General features: G+C 42.5%; 1 protein-coding gene across 5 annotated transcripts in view; it reads right to left on the bottom strand.

The window, feature by feature from the left end:
• Window positions 1-19,537, bottom strand: part of LOC137383313 (myosin phosphatase Rho-interacting protein-like) — a 334,034-nt gene that overhangs the window by 165,253 nt on the left and 149,244 nt on the right. For all 5 annotated transcript variants that reach the window (XM_068055969.1, XM_068055968.1, XM_068055971.1 and 2 more), the window contains exon 4: window positions 5,316-5,467. In XM_068055969.1, coding sequence (XP_067912070.1) covers window positions 5,316-5,467 — 152 coding nt within the window. The remainder of the gene's footprint in view (window positions 1-5,315; window positions 5,468-19,537) is intronic.

Genomic DNA, 19,537 nt, shown 5'->3' with positions numbered 1-19,537 from the left:
ATTATAAATTCTCCTGTCTCTGCCTGTAATGGACCCACATTTGTCAGTGCTGATCTTTTCCTTTTCACATACCTAAAGAAGCTTTTACAGTCCGCCTTTATGTTTCTCACCAGTTTGCATTCACGTTCTCTTTTCCCTTTATCAGTTTCTTGGTCCTCCTTTGCAGGATTCTAAATTGCTCCCAATACTTGGGCTTACCACTTTTTCCTGCAACCTTATAAGCCACTTCCTGTGACCTAACGCAATCTTTAACTTCTTTTGCTAGCCACAGGTGATTCATCTTTCCTCTTGGGGTTTTGTGTCTTAGAGGAATGTATATTTGTTGTAGACCATGAAATAATTTTTTTTATATACTAACCATTGCCTATCTACTGTCAAATCTTTTAGTGTATTTTCCCAATCCACCATGGCCAACTTGCCCCTCATACCTTCATAGGTTCCTTTGTTCAGATTTAAGATCCAAGTTTCAGAATGAACTCTATCACTTCCAGACTTTCTGTAAAATTTTACCATATTATGATCACTATTTCCCAAAGGCTCCTTTACAGTAAGGTTATTACTAAGCCCTTTCTCATTACATAATGCTAAATCTAAAATAGCTCAATCCCTAGTTGGTTCTTCAACGTACTGCCCCAGAAACCCATCTCATACACACTGCAGGAATTCATCCTGCACAGAATTAGTGCCGATTAGGTCTCGCCAGTCTATATGTAAATTGAAGTCGCCCACTATTACTCTATTAACCATGTTAAATGCACCTCTAATTTCCTGACTTATACTGTGCCCAACATTACCACTATTGTTTGGTGGCCTATTAAACAACTTCCACCAACGTTTGCTGCCCCTTGCTGTTTCTTAGCTCCACCCAAATTGATTCTTCATCTTGATCCTTCGATCTAAAATCCTCTCTCACTAATGTACAGATTTCGTCCCTTATTAAAGGAGCTATCCCACTTCCTTTTCCTCTTTGCCGATCCTTCCTAAATGACGAAAAACCTTGTATATTCAGTTCTTACTCTCGGTCACCCTATAACCACGTCTCTGTAATGGCAATTAAATCATACCCATTCACCTCTATAATAAAAGCAAAATACTGCAGATGCTGGAAATCTGCAATAAAAACCAAAAGTGCTGGAAAATACTCAGCAGATCTGGCAGCATCTGTGGAGAGAGAAGCAAAGTTAACATTTCAGGTCAGTGACCTTTCATCAGAACTGGCAAAGCTTAGAAATGTAATCGGTTTTAAGCAAATAAAGTGGGGGTGGGGCAAAAAAGAACAAAAGGGAAGGTGTTGATAGCAATTAGGGTCACAGAGAATAACTGACAAGGAGGTCATAGGGCAAAGGCAAAGGGTGGGTTAATAGTGTGGTGAAAGACAAAGCGTTAGTGCAGAGAGGGTACTAAATGACAGATTAATGAAAGCCCTAGCTAAAAGCACAACATGAAAAAAAAGTGGGCAGGCACATGGTAAAAAAAAAAATGAATGATGAAACAAACTAAAATAAAATGAAATAAAAATTAAAAAGTAAAACTAAAAATAAAAAGGGGGAGGGGGGGGGGGTGGGCAGTCATGCTCTGAAGTTATTGAACTCAATGTTCAGTCCGCCCATTTATCTCTATTTGTGTCTTCAAATCATCTACCTTGTTGCATGCATTCAGAGAGAGTGCCCTTAACTTTATCTTTTCAACATTATTCCACATTCTGATCCTACTTGATACTTGCCTTTGCTTTGTTTCCCTCCAATTTTTCCTTCCTGCCACTCTCAAATTATCAATTCCCTTAGTGCTACCTCGCTCTCTTGCCTTCTCCTCACTCTCTAAATTATCACATCTTCCTTCACGTGATTCCTCACCCCCACTATTTAGTTTAAAGCCCTCTCTACCGCCCTAGTTACATGACTGGCCAGAACACTGACCCCAGCACGGTTCAGGTGAGGACCATCCCAACAGTACAGCTCCCACTTTCCCCAGTGCTGATGCCAAGGCCCCATGAATTGAAACCCATTTCTCCCACACCAATCTTGGACCCAAGCATTTAACTCTCTAATCTTATTCACCCTGTTCCAATTTGCTCATGGCTCAGGTAATAATCTGGAGATCATTACATTTGAGGTTTTGCTTTTTAATTTAGCCCCTAGTTGCTCATTCCCTCTATGCAGAACCTCTTTTCCTAGTTCTATCTATGTCATTGGTACCCATGTGGACCACAAAAACTGGATCCTCCCCCTCCCACAGCAAGTTCCTCTCCAGCCCTGAGCAGATGTCCCGAACCCTGGCACGCAGGTAAGTGTAGACCCCATGCCTCAGTCTCAATTTATACTCTCCCTCTCCGGCGTGTTTCCTTACAGGTCGGCTGCCTCTCTGCTCTCCCAGGTAAGCATAGGCCACGAGCCTTGGTCTCCATTTATACTCTCCTTCTCTGGTGCGTTTCCTCGAGGTCCACTGCCTCTCCGCTCTCCCAGGTTTCTCAACTTCAAACCCTAACTCGAGGGCCTTCATCTTCAAATTCATTGCTTGTTTTGTTTAAGGATTTGTAACTCATCCAACTAGTGACACTTCTCATGAAGAGGGAATGGACATAAATGGGGTCTTATTGGAGTCAAGGTGGCACTAACATGACAAAATTGACAATGGAAGTTCGACTTGGTAATCCAATATGCGAACGTGGGGAGGTACATGTGTTATCAGAGGCTAGAATTCTTCCCATTCAACTCCAGATATCCCAGAAAGCTAATGCCTGTAATGGGTAGGGTAGTCCTAGCTAGACAAACAATGGGAAGTTTACCTATGCTCTGTATTGTTAAGTTGCTTGATTTTAGTTCATTAAACTCTAGCTTATTTGCATTATCGAGTCCCTAAGCCTTGGCTCTGCCAACCTACACTAAACTCTATGGAATTAGATAAGTTAGGGCAGTGTATGCCAAAGAGGAGAGAATATAGACTCCATATTGGGCAAACATAAAATTCTATTGTCGACTTTTTTTGCAGCTTGGCTTGAAGACTCTTAACAGGGCAATGGGTTCAGCTGAATAAAAATCTTTGTTTTGCTTGATTTCACTTCTGGATCTAGGCTGCAGGACCATTTTTCAGTATTATTACCCTCACTAGTGCACAAACTACACTGGCAGTCATCAGTTTACTTCCAAGTCTCATAATTCACCAGGTGCAATAGTCTGACCCTCGTCTCCTGAATATTAAAGCACCAAGGAGGATCGCTGAGAACACACTCCAAAATCTGGTTGCCAAACATTAAATTTAAAAACTAGTCAAACTAATCCCAGACAATCTAAACAAATTTACTTTCTGCAAATAAATCTCTTCAATTATGTATGACTCTTGCTTTCTGCCAGTGCTCTTTCTTGTAACTTTGTTCTGATTTTCTATTTCATTCATCTCCGGCTCATTCTCCTTTTCTCAGTGACAATATCACCCTCCTTTCCCCCTGAAATATATGGCTCTTGTGCACACCAGCCCTTGGCTGCAGCTCATATTTCTGAGGTAGCTCTGTACTTTCTTCCTATTCCTGTAAAAGTGACCACCATCAGAGAAAATAGAAGAACTACTCTTAAACTATCATATCTCAGACCATTCCAACAGGGTTCTAATAAGATACAAAGTATAAAAAGACATGACAGATCACTGCAGTATATAATACAAAATGAAATCTAAAATACAAGAGCATAATATGACAATGCATGAACTTTAAGGAAAGTACAGTTCAGGATGACATCATTACAGTCTGTGCAGAGGCCGATTCCTTGGGATTTAGCACTACAGCCATCTCAGGACTCTGTTTAACAGTGATCCTTGACAAGTTATTAGTTTAATCGGTTGCAGCTAAATAAATTGTGGAGCTTTTTTTTTACTGATCTGCAGCCCAGAATAAGGACTTGAAGGAAGCTACTGACTCATTATAAGATTTATAAACTGCCACTCAACTGTTAAAGGTTCAGCATAACGACTGTAACTAAGACACAGTGAGTATATCGGACAAACATTGCAGAATCCAACTTCTATTCCCAGACACATTGAGCATGTAGAATGTAGACAGCCTAACTCCAAACTGGTTGTGTTACAGGTCTAGACAAGAGTTTATTTAATACAATATGATTTAAAACTCAAAGTTTTGTCATAGTAACCTCTAGATTACACATCTCCCTTGCTGGTTTGATGCATTCCATATCTCAGGTTTCCAAATTAATCCAAGAACTTTCTTTTTCTCATCATCTCCTTTTACTGCTAATTTTCTCCCCTCCTTGCTAAAGTCACTGATTCCTTCCAGCAGTTCCATATGGAGTCAGTTGCACTTGAGTATCTTCTCCAAGCCACAGAAAGTTTTGGTTGCGGGCAGGGGGGAGTGGGGTGCGGGTAAGGGGTCCCTGCTGTTCATACGCAATATAGATTTAGAACATCAATGCAATTTGGTCAAGTTCGCAGATGATACTAAGAAGGTACGGCAAGAATAAGAAAGAGTCAAGGGATTACAGAAGGAATTAGACAGGCAGAACCATGATTCCATAAAACACAATGCAGGTAGCTCCAAGATATTTCACAGTTATTCATGAGACTACGTAAGAAAAAAATCCAAGGCACTTCCACTTTTAAAATAGCTGCATCGAAGGGTATCTTATAGAGATACACAAGATAATAAGCAAAGTAAGAGAAAGTTAAAGTCCCATTTCAAGTTGAACCATGACTGCAGGACAAGGGGTCATAAGTACAAACTGATAAAAGGCAAGTTCAGGACTGTTGTCAGGTAACAGTTCATCACACAAATATTGGAGTGATCTCAGGATCACTATAGGATCATTGGAAAAACAGTTGGGTGCTATGATGGGTTAGGTTCTTAGGTTCCTACGGATGGAATCCCTCATCTTTGTGATATCCATGGTGTACTGAACTTCCTGTTCTCTATTTTTATGATTAAATTGTATGACGGTATGTACCAAAAAAAATCTAAGCAGTTAAGAAGTTTGAATCCTCACATCAAAAGGTAAAACAGATAACACAAGTCGCTGCTCTTCAAAGTAATTAATTGACTGTCAATTGTTTTTATAAGTTTCTGAGAGATGTGACAAGGCACTTTATAAATGCCAGTCTGTCTTTATTTTACCACAGATATTAGCTATTGGTAAGGCTATTGAGTGATGTAATTATCAGAGATCTATTTCATTTATAGACAAACACCTGGCCCTGTCTAATCAAGAAACATCAGTGTGCCAGGGAAATGGAATCAAAGAGCTGCCCACCAATTGGCTCCGGAAGATGCAGTGATCAGGGAACAAGTGCTTTATAATATCAGAAACAACACTTACCCATTGATGGTCTCTTTGTTTTCTGCACGAATGAAGTGCTGTTTCTCTGGCATTATAATACAAAGTGAGTTCTTCTGAGCTGTCTTGCTCTCACCATCTGTGACATCAGTGGAGAGATTCATATTGATGGTGCCTTGTGGAAGAGTACTGGGCTGTTATAAGTAAAGAGGAGATTTCTGTGAGGGAATTTATTTCAATGTTAAGTGCTCCACAATCGCTCATATGGTACTGTTTAAAAACAAACCACTCAAAGCAAATTGATCAAAATGCAATTAGAAATGAATAATTATCAATTTAAAACAATCAACTCAAACACATACTTCAATTTCTCCAGAAATTCACCCATCAATGGTTAATCTGCAATTGAGCTAGTTGGTGGGCGTAACTCCAGAGAAATTAAGTGGCAGCCAGATTAATGGAGATCGGTTTGGAGAATCAATATCCACCTGGAACTATTGGCTCCTCTTTAAAATCAAGTTTCACTTTGACATGAAGTTCCAACAGAACCGATGAAAGGACACAGACCTGAAACATTAACTCTATTTCTCTCTCCACAGAGGCTGCCAGTCCTGCTGTGTATTTCCAATGTTTTCTTTCACATGGAGATATCCTCACACTGATTTGCTTGATAGCCTCACTTCTGCTTTGATGACCTACCCCCAGTAAAGCGCTTCCAAAACTCTGCTGCCCATAACCTAACCCACACCAATTCCCATTCACGCATCACCCATGTGCTTCCTTAGCTACATTGGCTTTTGGTCCACTAATACCTCAATGTTAAAATTCTCAACTATGTATTCAAATCCCTCTATGGCCTTGCTCCTCTCTGTAACCTCCTTCAATCTAAACTCCTTCAAGAATCATGTGTTTCTCAAACTGTGGACTCTTTTGTATCTACACCCCCATCGTCCCACTATTGACCGTCTTTCCTTTAGCTGTATAGGCCCTAAGATCTGAAATCCCCCTCCCATTTATGCTTGTCTCTCCTTTTCAAGACTTTCCTGAAACAGAATCATAGAAAGATTACAACACACAAAGAGGCCACTTGGCCCATCGTGTCTGCGCTGGCCGGAGAAAAAAAGTCGCCCAACCTAATCCCACTTTCCAGCATTTGGTTCATAGCCCTTCAGGTTACAGCACTTCGGATACACATCCAGGCACCTTTCAAATGAGATGAGGTTTTCTGCCTCTACCACCTTTTCGGGCAGAGAGTTCCAGATTCTTACCACCCTCTAATCTTTCTACCAATCACTTTAAATTTATGTCCCCTAGTCACTGACCTCTCTGCTGAGGTAAATAGGCCCTTCCCATCCACTCTATCCAGGCCCCTCACAATTTTGTACATTTCAATCAAATCTCCCCTCAGCCTCCTCTGTTCCAAGGAGAACAACTCCAAGCTACCCAATCTTTCCTCATAGCTGCCATTTTCCAGTCCTGGCAACATCCACGTAAATCTCCTCTGTACCCTCTCTAGTGCAATTACATCCTTTCTGTAATGAGGTGACCAGAACTGCACACAGTACTCAAGTTGTGGCCTAACTAATGTTTTATATTTCTTTCTTTTTCTTTTGGGCCTCCTTATCTCGAGAGACAATGGATACGCGCCTGGAGGTGGTCAGTGGTTTGTGAAGCAGCGCCTGGAGTGGCTATAAAGGCCAATTTTGGAGTGACAGGCTCTTCCACAGGTGCTGCAGAGAAATTTGTTTGTTGGGGCTGTTGCACAGTTGGCTCTCCCCTTGCGCCTCTGTCTTTTTTCCTGCCAACTACTAAGTCTCTTCGACTCGCCACAATTTAGCCCTGTCTTTATGGCTGCCCGCCAGCTCTGGCGAATGCTGGCAACTGACTCCCACGACTTGTGATCAATGTCACACGATTTCATGTCGCGTTTGCAGACGTCTTTATAACGGAGACATGGACGGCCGGTGGGTCTGATACCAGTGGCGAGCTCGCTGTACAATGTGTCTTTGGGGATCCTGCCATCTTCCATGCGGCTCACATGGCCAAGCCATCTCAAGCGCCGCTGACTCAGTAGTGTGTATAAGCTGGGGGTGTTGGCCGCTTCAAGGACTTCTGTGTTGGAGATATAGTCCTGCCACCTGATGCCAAGTATTCTCCGAAGGCAGCGAAGATGGAATGAATTGAGACGTCGCTCTTGGCTGGCATACGTTGTCCAGGCCTCGCTGCCGTAGAGCAAGGTACTGAGGACACAGGCCTGATACACTCGGACTTTTGTGTTCCGTGTCAGTGCGCCATTTTCCCACACTCTCTTGGCCAGTCTGGACATAGCAGTGAAAGCCTTACCCATGCGCTTGTTGATTTCTGCATCTAGAGACAGGTTACTGGTGATAATTGAGCCTAGGTAGGTGAACTCTTGAACCACTTCCAGAGCGTGGTCGCCAATATTGATGGATGGAGCATTTCTGACATCCTGCCCCATGATGTTCGTTTTCTTGAGGCTGATGGTTAGGCCAAATTCATTGCAGGCAGACGCAAACCTGTCGATGAGACTCTGCAGGCATTCTTCAGTGTGAGATGTTAAAGCAGCATCGTCAGCAAAGAGGAGTTCTCTGATGAGGACTTTCCGTACTTTGGACTTCGCTCTTAGACGGGCAAGGTTGAACAACCTGCCCCCTGTTTTATATAGTTCCAGCATAACCTCCCTACTCTTATATTCTATGCCCCAGCTAATCTTCTTTCTTCTTTGGGCCTCCTTATCTCGAGAGACAATGGATATGCGCCTGGAGGTGGTCAGTGGTTTGTGAAGCAGCGCCTGGAGTGGCTATAAAGGCCAATTCTGGAGTGACAGGCTCTTCCACAGGTGCTGCAGAGAAATTTGTTTGTCGGGGCTGTTGCACAGTTGGCTCTCCCCTTGCGCCTCTGTCTTTTTTCCTGCCAACTACTAAGTCTCTTCGACTCGCCACATTTTAGCTCTGTCTTTATGGCTGCCCGCCATAAAGGAAAGGATTCCATATGCCTTCTTAACCACTTTATCGACCTGTCCTGCTACTTTCCGGGATCTGTAGACATACACTCCATAGTTCCTTACTTCCTCTACACCTGTCAATATCCTCCCATTTATTGTCTATTCCTTTGCCTTGTTTGATCTCCCCAATGCATCACCTCACACTTCTCCAGGTTGAATTTCATTTGTCACTTTTCTGCCCACCTGACCAGTCCATTGATATCTTCCTGCAGTCGACAGCTATCCTCCCCACTATCAAACACACAGCCAATTTTTGTGACGTCTGCAAACTTCTTCATCATTCCCGCTATATTTACGTCCAAATCGTTAATATATATCACAGTGGATCTAGTACTGAGCTCTGCGGAACCCCACTGGAAACAGCCATCCTGGCACAGAACACCCATCAACAATTACCCTTTGTTTCCTGCCACTGAGACAATTTTGTATCCAGCTTGCTACATTTCCCTGGATCCCATGAGCTTTTACTTTTTTTAAACCAGTCTGCCATGTGGGACCTTGTCAAACACCTTGCTAAGATCCATGCAGACCACATCAACTGCACTAGCCTCATCAATCCTCCTTGTAATTTCCTCAAAGAATTTCATTAAGGTAGTCACACATGACCTTCCCTTAAGAAATCCATGCTGATTATCCTTGATTAATCCGTGCCTTTCCAAGTGACATTTTATCCTAATATAAAAGCAAAATATTTCAGATTTCCAGCATCTGCAGTAAAACCAAGAAGTGCTGGAAATACTCAGTAGGTCTGGCAGCATCTGTGGAGGGAGAAGCAAAGTTAACGTTTCAGGTCAGTGACCTTTCATCAGAACTGCTGAAAGGTTCTGATGAAAGGTCACTGACCAGAAACGTTAACTTTGCTTCTCCCTCCACAGATGCTGCCAGACCTGCTGAGTATTTCCAGCACTTTTTGGTATTATGACATTTTATACTGTCTCTCAGAATTGATTCCAATAATTTGCCCACTACCGAGGTTAGACTGAATGGCCCGTAATTATTTTGCCTATCCCTCACTCCCTTTTTAAACAAAGGTACAACTTTGGCAGACCTATAATCCTCTGACACCATACCTGTATCCAGTGAGGATTGAAAAATGATGGTCAGACTTTCTGCTATTTCCTCCCTGGCTTCTTTTAACAGTCTAGGGTACATTTCATCCTGCCCTAGTGATCTATCCACCTTTAAGGATGTCAATCCCATTAATACTTCCTCTCTCCCTATGTTTATCACATCCAATACTTCACACTCCTCTTACTTAACTACAATGTCTGCATCATCCCCCTCTTTTGTGAAGACAGACGTAAGTATTCACTAAGAACCATACCCACCTCTTCCGCTTACACACATAGGTTATTTTTTTGGTCTTTTATGGGTCCTACTCTTTCCTTAGTCATCCTCTTACTCTTAATGTATTGATAAAACATCTTTGGATCCTCCTTGATTTTACTTGCCAATATTCTTCTATGCCCTCTCTTTGCTTTCCTAATTTCCTTTTTGATTTCACCCCTCCACTTTCTATACTCCTCTCAGCTTTCTGCAGTATTGAATTCTCGGAGTCTAGCATAAGCTTTCCTCTCCTGCCTTATCATACCTTGTAAGCTCCTTGACATCCAGGGGGCTCTAGATTTGGCCGTCCCTCCCTTTTTCTTTGTGGGAACATGTTTACTCTGAACCCCCCGAATCACCCCTTTGAATGCCTCCCCTTGTTCTGACGCTGATTTACCTTCAAGTAGCAGTCACAGAATTGTTACACTGCAGGAGGCCGCCATTCGGCCCATCAGGTCTGCACCAGCTCTCTGAAGGAGCAATTCACTTAGTGCCATTACCCCACCTTCTCCCTGCACATTCCTTCTTTTCAAAACCTATCTCTTTAATAAAGCTTTTAGAATCCGTCCTAACATCTGCTCCTTTGGTTCAGTGTCAATTTTTGTCTGATTACCTTTCTACGAAGTGTGTTGGGATGCTTTCCTATGTTAAAGGCACTATATAAATGCAAGTTGTTGTTGGAACCAATACCACTGTCTCTATACCATATAATTCCTGCTATTAATATACAGCCATTGTTTATATAACTGAGGTTTTTATCCTCCCTAGTTCATACAGTTACAGTTCTGTTGTGAAGGTGTCTACACTATAATTATTCCTGCTGTTATATAGCTGGGGTTGCTATCCCTGTAATTCTTAACGTGCAGTGCACTCTCTGCTGTCTATACGACACTGAACTTATTTGCAGCACATCCTGCAGTTATGAAGAGTGAAGTGTTAAGTGCAGTCTGTAGAAGAATATGTTACGCCTGGAGAAGTACCTGGTGAATTAAGGTCCAATGATTTTAGAATATGAAAGCCTATGGGATATCTTGAGATACTGAGGTCTATCCAAAACCTTTCATCGTTCTCGCTCCCTCTATCCTCAGTTTGAGATTCATTATCTGATCTAAGAGTTGGCTGACAAAAGCGGCTGTTGTTCTGTAGCACACCGGGTTACATGCAGATGTCAAAATGCCTGCTGCATTTCCTCTGCATTGAACGACTTATGCTATCACAGATTATTCTAGACCAAGAGTGTCTGACCTTTTCGCATGGGGGTGCCACATTACAATTTTTGTCCTACATAGGGGGGCAGTGAGAAAATTTCAGCAAGATAAAGGCATTAAAAATTTATCTTACTATTAATCAAGACAACAACAAACATGCATTTTTGTGAGGAAGCTTTAAATGAGAAGATTAATTTATTAACTTACTTTCTCTTCACTATGTTGAACACTGATTTAGTGACATACCTGACATTGAGTACTTACTTATGCAAGCAAAAACAATGTCTGCCCACACACTTGATGTAGCGATGCAGAGTATTCCAGATAGATGTCCATCTGTCAGGAGTGATCTTGATCTCTTTCTCTTCCCTCCCTCCTCTCTGTCTCTCTCTCCCCCCTTTTTCTGTCTGTCTCTCTCACCTCTCTCTCTGCCTCAGTCTGTCCTCTCCCCTCCTCCCTCCACTCCCCGCACTCACCATAGATGTGAGTAATAAAGGCAGGCTGTGAATGCAGTCTCTCCGCTGGGCGCAGTCATGTTGTGTGGTAGCAGGGTCCTGACAAACCTGTAGCTGCTCACCGAGGTGCCTGACATTCTGGCAGCTCTGGGTTTGACCCTGGAATGTCCGCCATAGCTGGCACTTGGAGCTAAAGCAGAGCGAAGTTTGAAATTCCAATTCAAGGAAAGGGCAAAACAAATGTTTGAGGGCAGAAATCACACAGCAGAGGAGAAATGGCTGGGTACAGTTTATATCCGCAGGGCGGATGGAAATCTTTGGCGGGCCAGATTCTGGCCTGCGGGCCATACGTTGGACAACCCTGTTCTAGACACATTACAGCAGTGCAGGTGACAGTGGAGGACCCACTACTCCACCTGTAGCTGCATCCACATTTCCACAGAGAGAGACAGAGAGCAGCAGAGCAGACCAGAGATTTTATGAGCATGCCAAAGAGTCGGAAGCCAACAGAGAGAGCAGGGAATCAGAGTATACCGGTCAGCTTTAATTTAATCTAATCTAAATTAATCAAATATAAAATAAATCTTGATCGATTCATTACTATACAAACTAAAAACGAAAGTGGATTTTATAATTTATAATAGTGAGGAAGACCAGCAGGGAGTGTATTAGTTCAAATTAGGACAACTTAATACATAAGCTGTATTAAGTATTATTAGGGTTTATCAGTATTCATAAGGTTTAGTAATAGTCATACAGTTTATTAGTATTGGCAACACTCTATTACCAGCAGAAATGTTTACATATCTGTATATTCAAGAAAAGTATAACTTTAGTTGCAGGTGTTACTAACATATAATAAACATAGAAACATAGAAAAAAGGAGCAGGAATAGGCCATTCGGCCCTTCAAGCCTGCTCCACCATTCATTATGATCATGGCTGATCATCCAACTCAGTAACCTGTTCTCGCTTTCGCCCCATACTATATATAGGAATTATTCTAAATTAATTAAGAAAGTAATTAAAGTAAATTAACGAATAGCATAAGTAATAATGGCAGGACATGTGTCATGTTGCAGCTGTGGTCTGTGGGAGCTCCTGGATGCCAAGGCTATCCAGGACAAACATGTCTGCAGAAAGCGTAAGCAGCTACAGAAATTCCAGACTAGGATTACTGAAACGGCAAACACTGCGCAACATAAGGGAGGGGGAGAAATACCTGGACTCTTTGTTCCAGAAGACAGTCACACCTCTTAAAACAGAGTCATCTGTTTTGGTCAGCAATGAGGGACATGAGGATGTGACCGTGAGTGAGGCAGGTAAAGGGACTGAGCAGACAGTAGTGGAGAAGCCTCAGACTTTGCAATTGTCAAACAGGTTGGAGGTGCTCTCAACCTGTGTGGACAAAAGTGAGGTCTGCAGGGTGGATGATCAGACTGCCCATGGCACTGTGGTATAGGAAGCCATTTAAGTGGGAGAGCAAAGAATGTAGTGGCAGTAGCGGAGAGTATAGTGAAGGAGATTGACACTGTTCTGTGCAGCCGAGAACGTGAGTCCAGTAGGTTGTGTTGCCTATCCAGTGCTGGGGTTCAGGACATCTGCTCAGGGCTGGACAGGAACTTGGATTGAGAGGGGAGGATCCAGTTGTCGTGGTCCATGTAGGTACCAATGACATAGGTAGGACTAGGAAAGAGGTTCTGCTTAGTCAGTATGAGGAGCTAGGCACCAAATTGAAGAGCAGAACCTCAATGGTGATCATCTCTGGATTATTACATGAGCCACGTGCCAAATGGCAGAGGGCACAGATTAGTGAAATGAATACATGGCTCAAAGACTGGTGTGGGAGAAGTAGGTTTCGGTTCGTCGGGCACTGGCACCAATACTGGGGAAAGTGGCGGCTGTACCGTCGGGACGGTCTGCACCTGAACCGTGCTGGGACCAGTGTTCGAGCAAACTGTATAACTAGGGAAGTAGAGAGGGCTTTAAAGTAAACAAGGGAGGAGAGGGATCAATAAAAGCAAAATACTGCGGATGCTGGAAATCTGAAACAAAAACAAGAAATGCTGGAATCACTCAGCAGGTCTGGCAGCATCTGTGGAAAGAGAAGCAGAGTTAACGTTTCGGGTCAATGACCCTTCTTCGGAACTGGGGATCAGTTCGGAGAGGGATCAAGCTTGGGTAGACAAAGCAAATCCAGGGGTAGAGTCAAGGTAGGAGAGCAGAATAGTAATATGGGAATTGAGGGACAGAGAATGGCAGGAAAGGACAGAGAGAAAAAAAAAACGAAGATCACACGAACAGTCAAGACGATGTTACAAAAGTAACAAAAAGACAAAACTAAGGCTCTGTATCTGAATATGCGTATCATCCATAACAAAGTAGACGAACTGATAGTGCATACTGAAGTGAATAAATATGCTCTGATAGCCCTCACGGAGACGTGGCTGCAGGATAACAAGGATTGTGTCCTGAATATTGAGCAGTATATGACATTCAAAAGAAATAGGAAGCTAGGTGAAGGTGGAGGGGTAGCACTGTTAATCAAGGATGGCATTGGTGCAATAGTTAGAGATGACCTCGGTTCAGAAGATCAGGAGGTAGAATCTGTTTGACTGGAGATGAGAAATACTAGGGGAAAGAAGTCACTAGTGGGAGTGGTCTACAGGTCCCCTAATAGTAATCACAATGTAGGATGAAGTATACAAGAACATAGGGTGCTCGTGATAAAGGGACGACAATAATCATGGGTGGTCTTAATTTACATATAAACTGGAAAAATCAGATTGGCAACATTAACCTGTATGAGGAGTTCATAAAATGCTTTCGAGATAGTTTCTTAGAGCAGCATGTCCTGGAACCAACCAGAGAGGAGGTTATATTAGACTTGGTTTTGTGTAATGTGACAGGATTAATTAATGACCTCAGAGTACAGGCACCTCTAGGTAGCAGCGACCACAATATGATTGAATTTTATATCCAGTTTGAAAGAGGGAAGGGTGGGTCTAAGACTAGCATTTTAAACCTAAATAAGGGCAACTAAGTGGGCATGAAAGCGGAGTTAGCTGCAGTCAACTGGGTTACTAGGCTAGGAGATAGATCAATAGAGAAGCAGTGGCAGATATTTAACAGGATATTTCAGAATACTCAGAATAAGTATATTCCTACTATAAAGAAATATTCTAAGGGGGGGACCCACCATCCGTGATTAACTAAAAAAGTTAAGGAAAGCATCAAACTTAAGGAAAAAGCATATAATTGCACAAAGATGAGTGGCAGGTCAGATGATTGGTCAGAATATAAAGAGCAACAGAAAATTACTAAAAGGTTAATCAGGAGAAAGCAATTAGAGTATTAGAGGAAGCTGGCTAGAAATGTAAAAACAGATAGCAAGACTTTCTACAGGTATTTAAAAAGGAAAAGAGTAAGTAAAGTGAGTGTTGGTCCTCTAGAAAGTGAGAATGGGGAGTTAATAGTAGATAATAAGGAACTGGCAGATAAAATGAACAAATATTTTGCTTCTGTCTTCACTATAGAGGATACAAAAAACATTCTGGCAATAGCTGTAAATCAGGAGGTGGAAGGAAGAGAGGAACTTGAAATTACAATCACCAGGGAAATGGTACTGAGCAAACTGATGGAGCTGCAGACTCCATCAGGACCCGGGCTTCATCCTCGGGTCTTAAAAGAGGTGGCTAATGAGGTAGTAGATGCGTTGGTGTTAAGTTTTCAAAATTTACTGGATTCTGGAAATGTTCCATCAGACTAGAAAGTAACAAATATAACCCCCTCTGTTCAAGAAGGTGGGGGTGGGGCGGGGGCAGGAGACAGAAAACAAGTAACTATAGGCCAGTTAGCTTGACGTCTGTCGTGGGGAAGGTGTTAGAATCAACCATTAAGGAGGCTACAGCTGGGCACTTAGAAAAACTCAAGGTAATCAGGAATAGTCAGCATGGTTTTGTGAAAGGGAAATCATGTTTAACCAATTTATTGTAGTTCTTTGAAGAAGTAACATGTGCTGTGGATAAAGGAGAGCCCGTTGGCGTACTGTATTTGGATTTGATGAGGTGCCACATAAAAGGTTATTGTGCAAAGTAGGAGCTCATAGTGTAGGGGGTAACATATTGGCATGGATAGAAGATTGGCTGGCTGGCAGAAAACAGAGAGTAGGCATAAATGGGTCCTGTTCTGATTGGCAGGATGTGACGAGTGGAGCCCCGCATGGGTCTGTGCTGGAGCCTCAACCTTTTACAACTTATATCAATGACTTAGATGAGGGGAGCGATGTCTTGGTAGCTAAATTTGCAGATGACACAAAGATAGGTAGGAAAGTATGTTGTGAAGAGGACATGAGGAGGTTGCAGACCGATATAGGTAGGTTGAGTGAGTGGGCAAAAATCTAGCGGATGGAGTATAATGTGGGAAAATGTGACATTGTTCACTTTGGCAGAAAGAATAAAAAAGCAGAGTATTACTTAAACGGAGAACTGCAGAATTCCAAGGTGCAGAGGGATCGAGGTGTTCTAGTGCATGAGTCACTAAAAGTTAGTATGCAGGTACAGCAAGTCATAAAGAAGGCTAATGGAATGCTATCCTTTTGGAATTGAAAATAAAAGTAAAGATGTGATGTTTCAGTTATATAGGGCATTGGTGAGACCACATCTCGAATACTGTGTGCAGTTTTGGTCTCCTTATTTAAGGAAGGATGTAAATGCATTGGGAGGTGGCTCAGAGGAGGTTTACTAGATTGATACCTGGAATGAGCGGGTTGTCTTATGAGGCAAGGTTGAACAGACTGGGCTTATTTTCACTGGAGTTTAGAAGAGTGAAGGGACACTTGATTGAAGTATATAAGATCCTGAACGGTCTTGACAAGGTGGATGTGGAAAGGGTGTTTCCTCTTGTGGGTGAGTCCAGAACTAGGGGACACTGTTTTAAAATTAGGGGTCACCCTTCTAGGACAGAGATGAGAATTTTTTTTCTCTCAGAGAGCTGTGCGACTTTGGAACTCTCTGCCTCAGAAGGTGCTGGAGACGGGGTCTTGAATATTTTTAAGGTGGAGGTAGATAGATTCTTGTTAGGCAAAGGAATCAGATGTTATTGGGGGTAAATGGGAGAGTCGAACTTGAGACACAAACAGATCAGCCATGATCTTACTGAATGGCAGTGCAGGCTCGAGGGGCCGAATGGCCTACTTCTGCTGCTAATTCGTATGTACATTTGCACTCAATCGTAATCAGGCTATCACACTGCCTAGTAAAATTCAGCAATAATACAGAGAGCAGTACTCCAATGAAAATGTTACAAAAGGAGGAAGCACAGTGTAGAGAGGTTACTCTGCTAAGACAGAAACAGTAAAAGTATCAAATGGGGATTTTTAATACCTACCCCAATGGGCGGGAGAGGGTCGGGTTAAACTGGCAAAATGTGAAACATGGCCCCAACCCGCTGCAAAGTGCCTACTTCCAGTTTAACCATGGCAGATATGGGGACATTTGAGTAACACACTCTGGAGAGTTGAGTTGCTGATTATAATATTTAGCCAAAAAGTCATTTACGGCACAGAAGCAGACCATTTGGCCCATCAAATCCATACCAGCTCTCCACAGAGCTATTCAGTCAGTCCCACTCCTTCACTTGATCCCCATAGCCTTACAAGCCTATTTCAAGTGGCCATCCAATTTCCTTTTGAAATCATTGATTATCTCCGTTTCCACCACCCTTGTGGGCAGCAAGTTCCAGGTCATTACCACACGCTGTGTAAAAACAGTTCTTCCTCATATTCCCCCTGCATCTCTTGCCCAAAACCTTCAATCTGTGTCCTCTAGTCCTTGTACCATTAGTTGATGGGAACAGTTTTTCCTTGTCTAACTTATCGAAATCTTGTACACTTCTATTAAAAATCCCCTCAATCTTCATTGTTCTAATGAGAACGACCCCAGTTTTTTCAACTTAGCCTTGTACCTAAAATCCCCCATCCCTGGAATCCCTAAGCTTTACCATTCCTCAGATTTTGGAAACCATTTGAATGTAACAGTTGCAGGTTATGTTTCCTGGGACTCAGCAAACCCAGTAGCTGAAGGAAGGCAGGAGCTACCAGATCCAGCAGGTAAGTGGTTTTTCAGCGTTGCTCATGAGCTGAGAGGAGTTTCCCCCCAAACCCCAGACTCTCAAGAAAACCTCCGGCCGTAATTTCTCCTCCTCCCATGATATCTTCCTTGCTGCCACGCTCCAAGCCCCACTTCTCTCCAATCATCTTCAGTTCTCAGGAAACACTCCAGCGGTCCCCAGCTGTTGCCTTCTGCCATAGGTTGTCCTGCCCAACAGCTGAACAGCCTGTCAACCTGGCAGCAGTCAGGTAAGAAGCTGAGTAAAAAAATCATTTTAATGAGGCCCTGCTGTCAAATTCATCAGGGCTTCCACCATCTCAGTATTTCCAGGTTTGCCAGCTACAGACACTCTGCACCTCTTCACCACCCTGTAAATCTAGAGGTCCAAGTTTCACCCAAACCTTTATTTCTACGTGGTATACTTGAGACCAGAATTTCCATTTTATTGGATTCAACTGGCTTGATTGGGCAGCTAATACTGGACAAAGTTTGGCATGGTAAGGGTGGGCATTGAATTATTCTAGTTCCAAAGTGTATTGGTTTACTGTGGCTAAGGATTTTGTTTTGCATCTCATTTGTGTCAAACTTCTGATTTGCTAACTGAGATGGCAGGATGTCATTTCTAGAATTCTAATTACAAGCAAAACAAAAGAGCAATGTCGAGTCAGGAAAGAGATCACTTCCTGGAGCTTCTGTGTAAACAAGGGCACATAAAAACAGGAATGAGCATCTGACACAAGGACTCTCATATCCACACACCGACACTCATTCTCGCCTGAGCGCTCACATCCAGCTAGGGCTTTCCCACATTCACACCTGGAGACCTAGGTTGTTTGGTGCAAGGAAAGAAAACCTTGCATTATATAGCTCTTTTCACATTTTAAGAACATAAGAACTAGGAGCAGGAGTAGGCAATTCAGCCCCTTGAGCCTGCCCTGCCATTCAATACGATCATGGCTGATCTCATCTCAGCCTCAACACCACTTTTCTGCCCGTTCTCCATAACCCTTCAACCCATTACTAATTAAAAATCTGTCTAACTCCTCCTTAAATTTACTCAATGTCGCGGCATCAACCGCACTCTAGAGTAGTGAATTCCACAGACTCACGACCCTTTGAGAGAAGTAATTTCTCCTCATCTCTGCTTTAAATCTGCAACCCCTTATCCTAAAACTATGACCTCTCGTTCTAGCTTGCCCCACCAGAGGAAACGTCCTCTCTACGTCTACTTTGTCAATCCCCTTAATCATCTTATATACCTCAATTAGATCTCCTCTCATTCTTCTAAACTGCTCAATCTCTCTTCATAAGACAAACCCCTCATCCCTGGAATCAATCTAGTGAACCTCCTCTGAACTGCCTCCAATGCAACTACATCCCTCTTCAAGTAACGGGACCAAAACTGTACACAATGCTCCAGGTGTAGTCTCATTAATGCCTTGTACAGTTGCAGCAACACTTCCTTACTTTTATATTCTATTCCTTTAGCAATAAATGCAAAAATTCCATTTGCCTTCCTTATTACCTGCTGTACCTGCACACTAGCTTTCTGCAATTCTTTAAGATATTACCAAGTTATTCACAGCCATTGAATTATGTTTAAAGCATAATCACTGTTGTAATGCAGGTAAAAACCGAGAAATAATGAGCAATTCTAACTGTGAAACTAATCAATGAGACTTTCCATAAATCATTCGCTACTGATATTTTCAGATTCCCTTTCCTTCTGTGCACACCTCAATGCTTCCTCCGACATTCTATTAATTTCTAGAATAAATCTGAAAATGCTGGTGCCACTGCTTATGTAGTAAATCAATAAGATACTGCCATATACTCAGTCAGCTCACCAAAAATTCTCATTAATTAATTAATGATTGATTTCCCCTTTCCAAATGACTACATTCCTAATACTGGAACTGCACTGTGTTAATGAATTCCCAGGATGTCTGAATCTGCACCTGCCTGCTGCAAGGTCTATAATCAACTCATTATTGCTGACAGATGCCTTGGAACATTACAAGATTCCCTCCTGTTACTGTAGTAACTCCGGCTACCATCACTACACACATCTCTACACTTCCTTCAGGCATCCAGTTCAAACAGCCTTACAAATCATAAATAACTGTTAGAAATCGTAATCC

This window comes from Heterodontus francisci, chromosome 24 (genome assembly GCF_036365525.1).
Source record: "Heterodontus francisci isolate sHetFra1 chromosome 24, sHetFra1.hap1, whole genome shotgun sequence".
Classification (NCBI taxonomy): domain Eukaryota; kingdom Metazoa; phylum Chordata; class Chondrichthyes; order Heterodontiformes; family Heterodontidae; genus Heterodontus; species Heterodontus francisci.
Note: the sequence above shows the minus strand (reverse complement) of the source record. Positions and strands in the feature narration are given on the sequence as shown.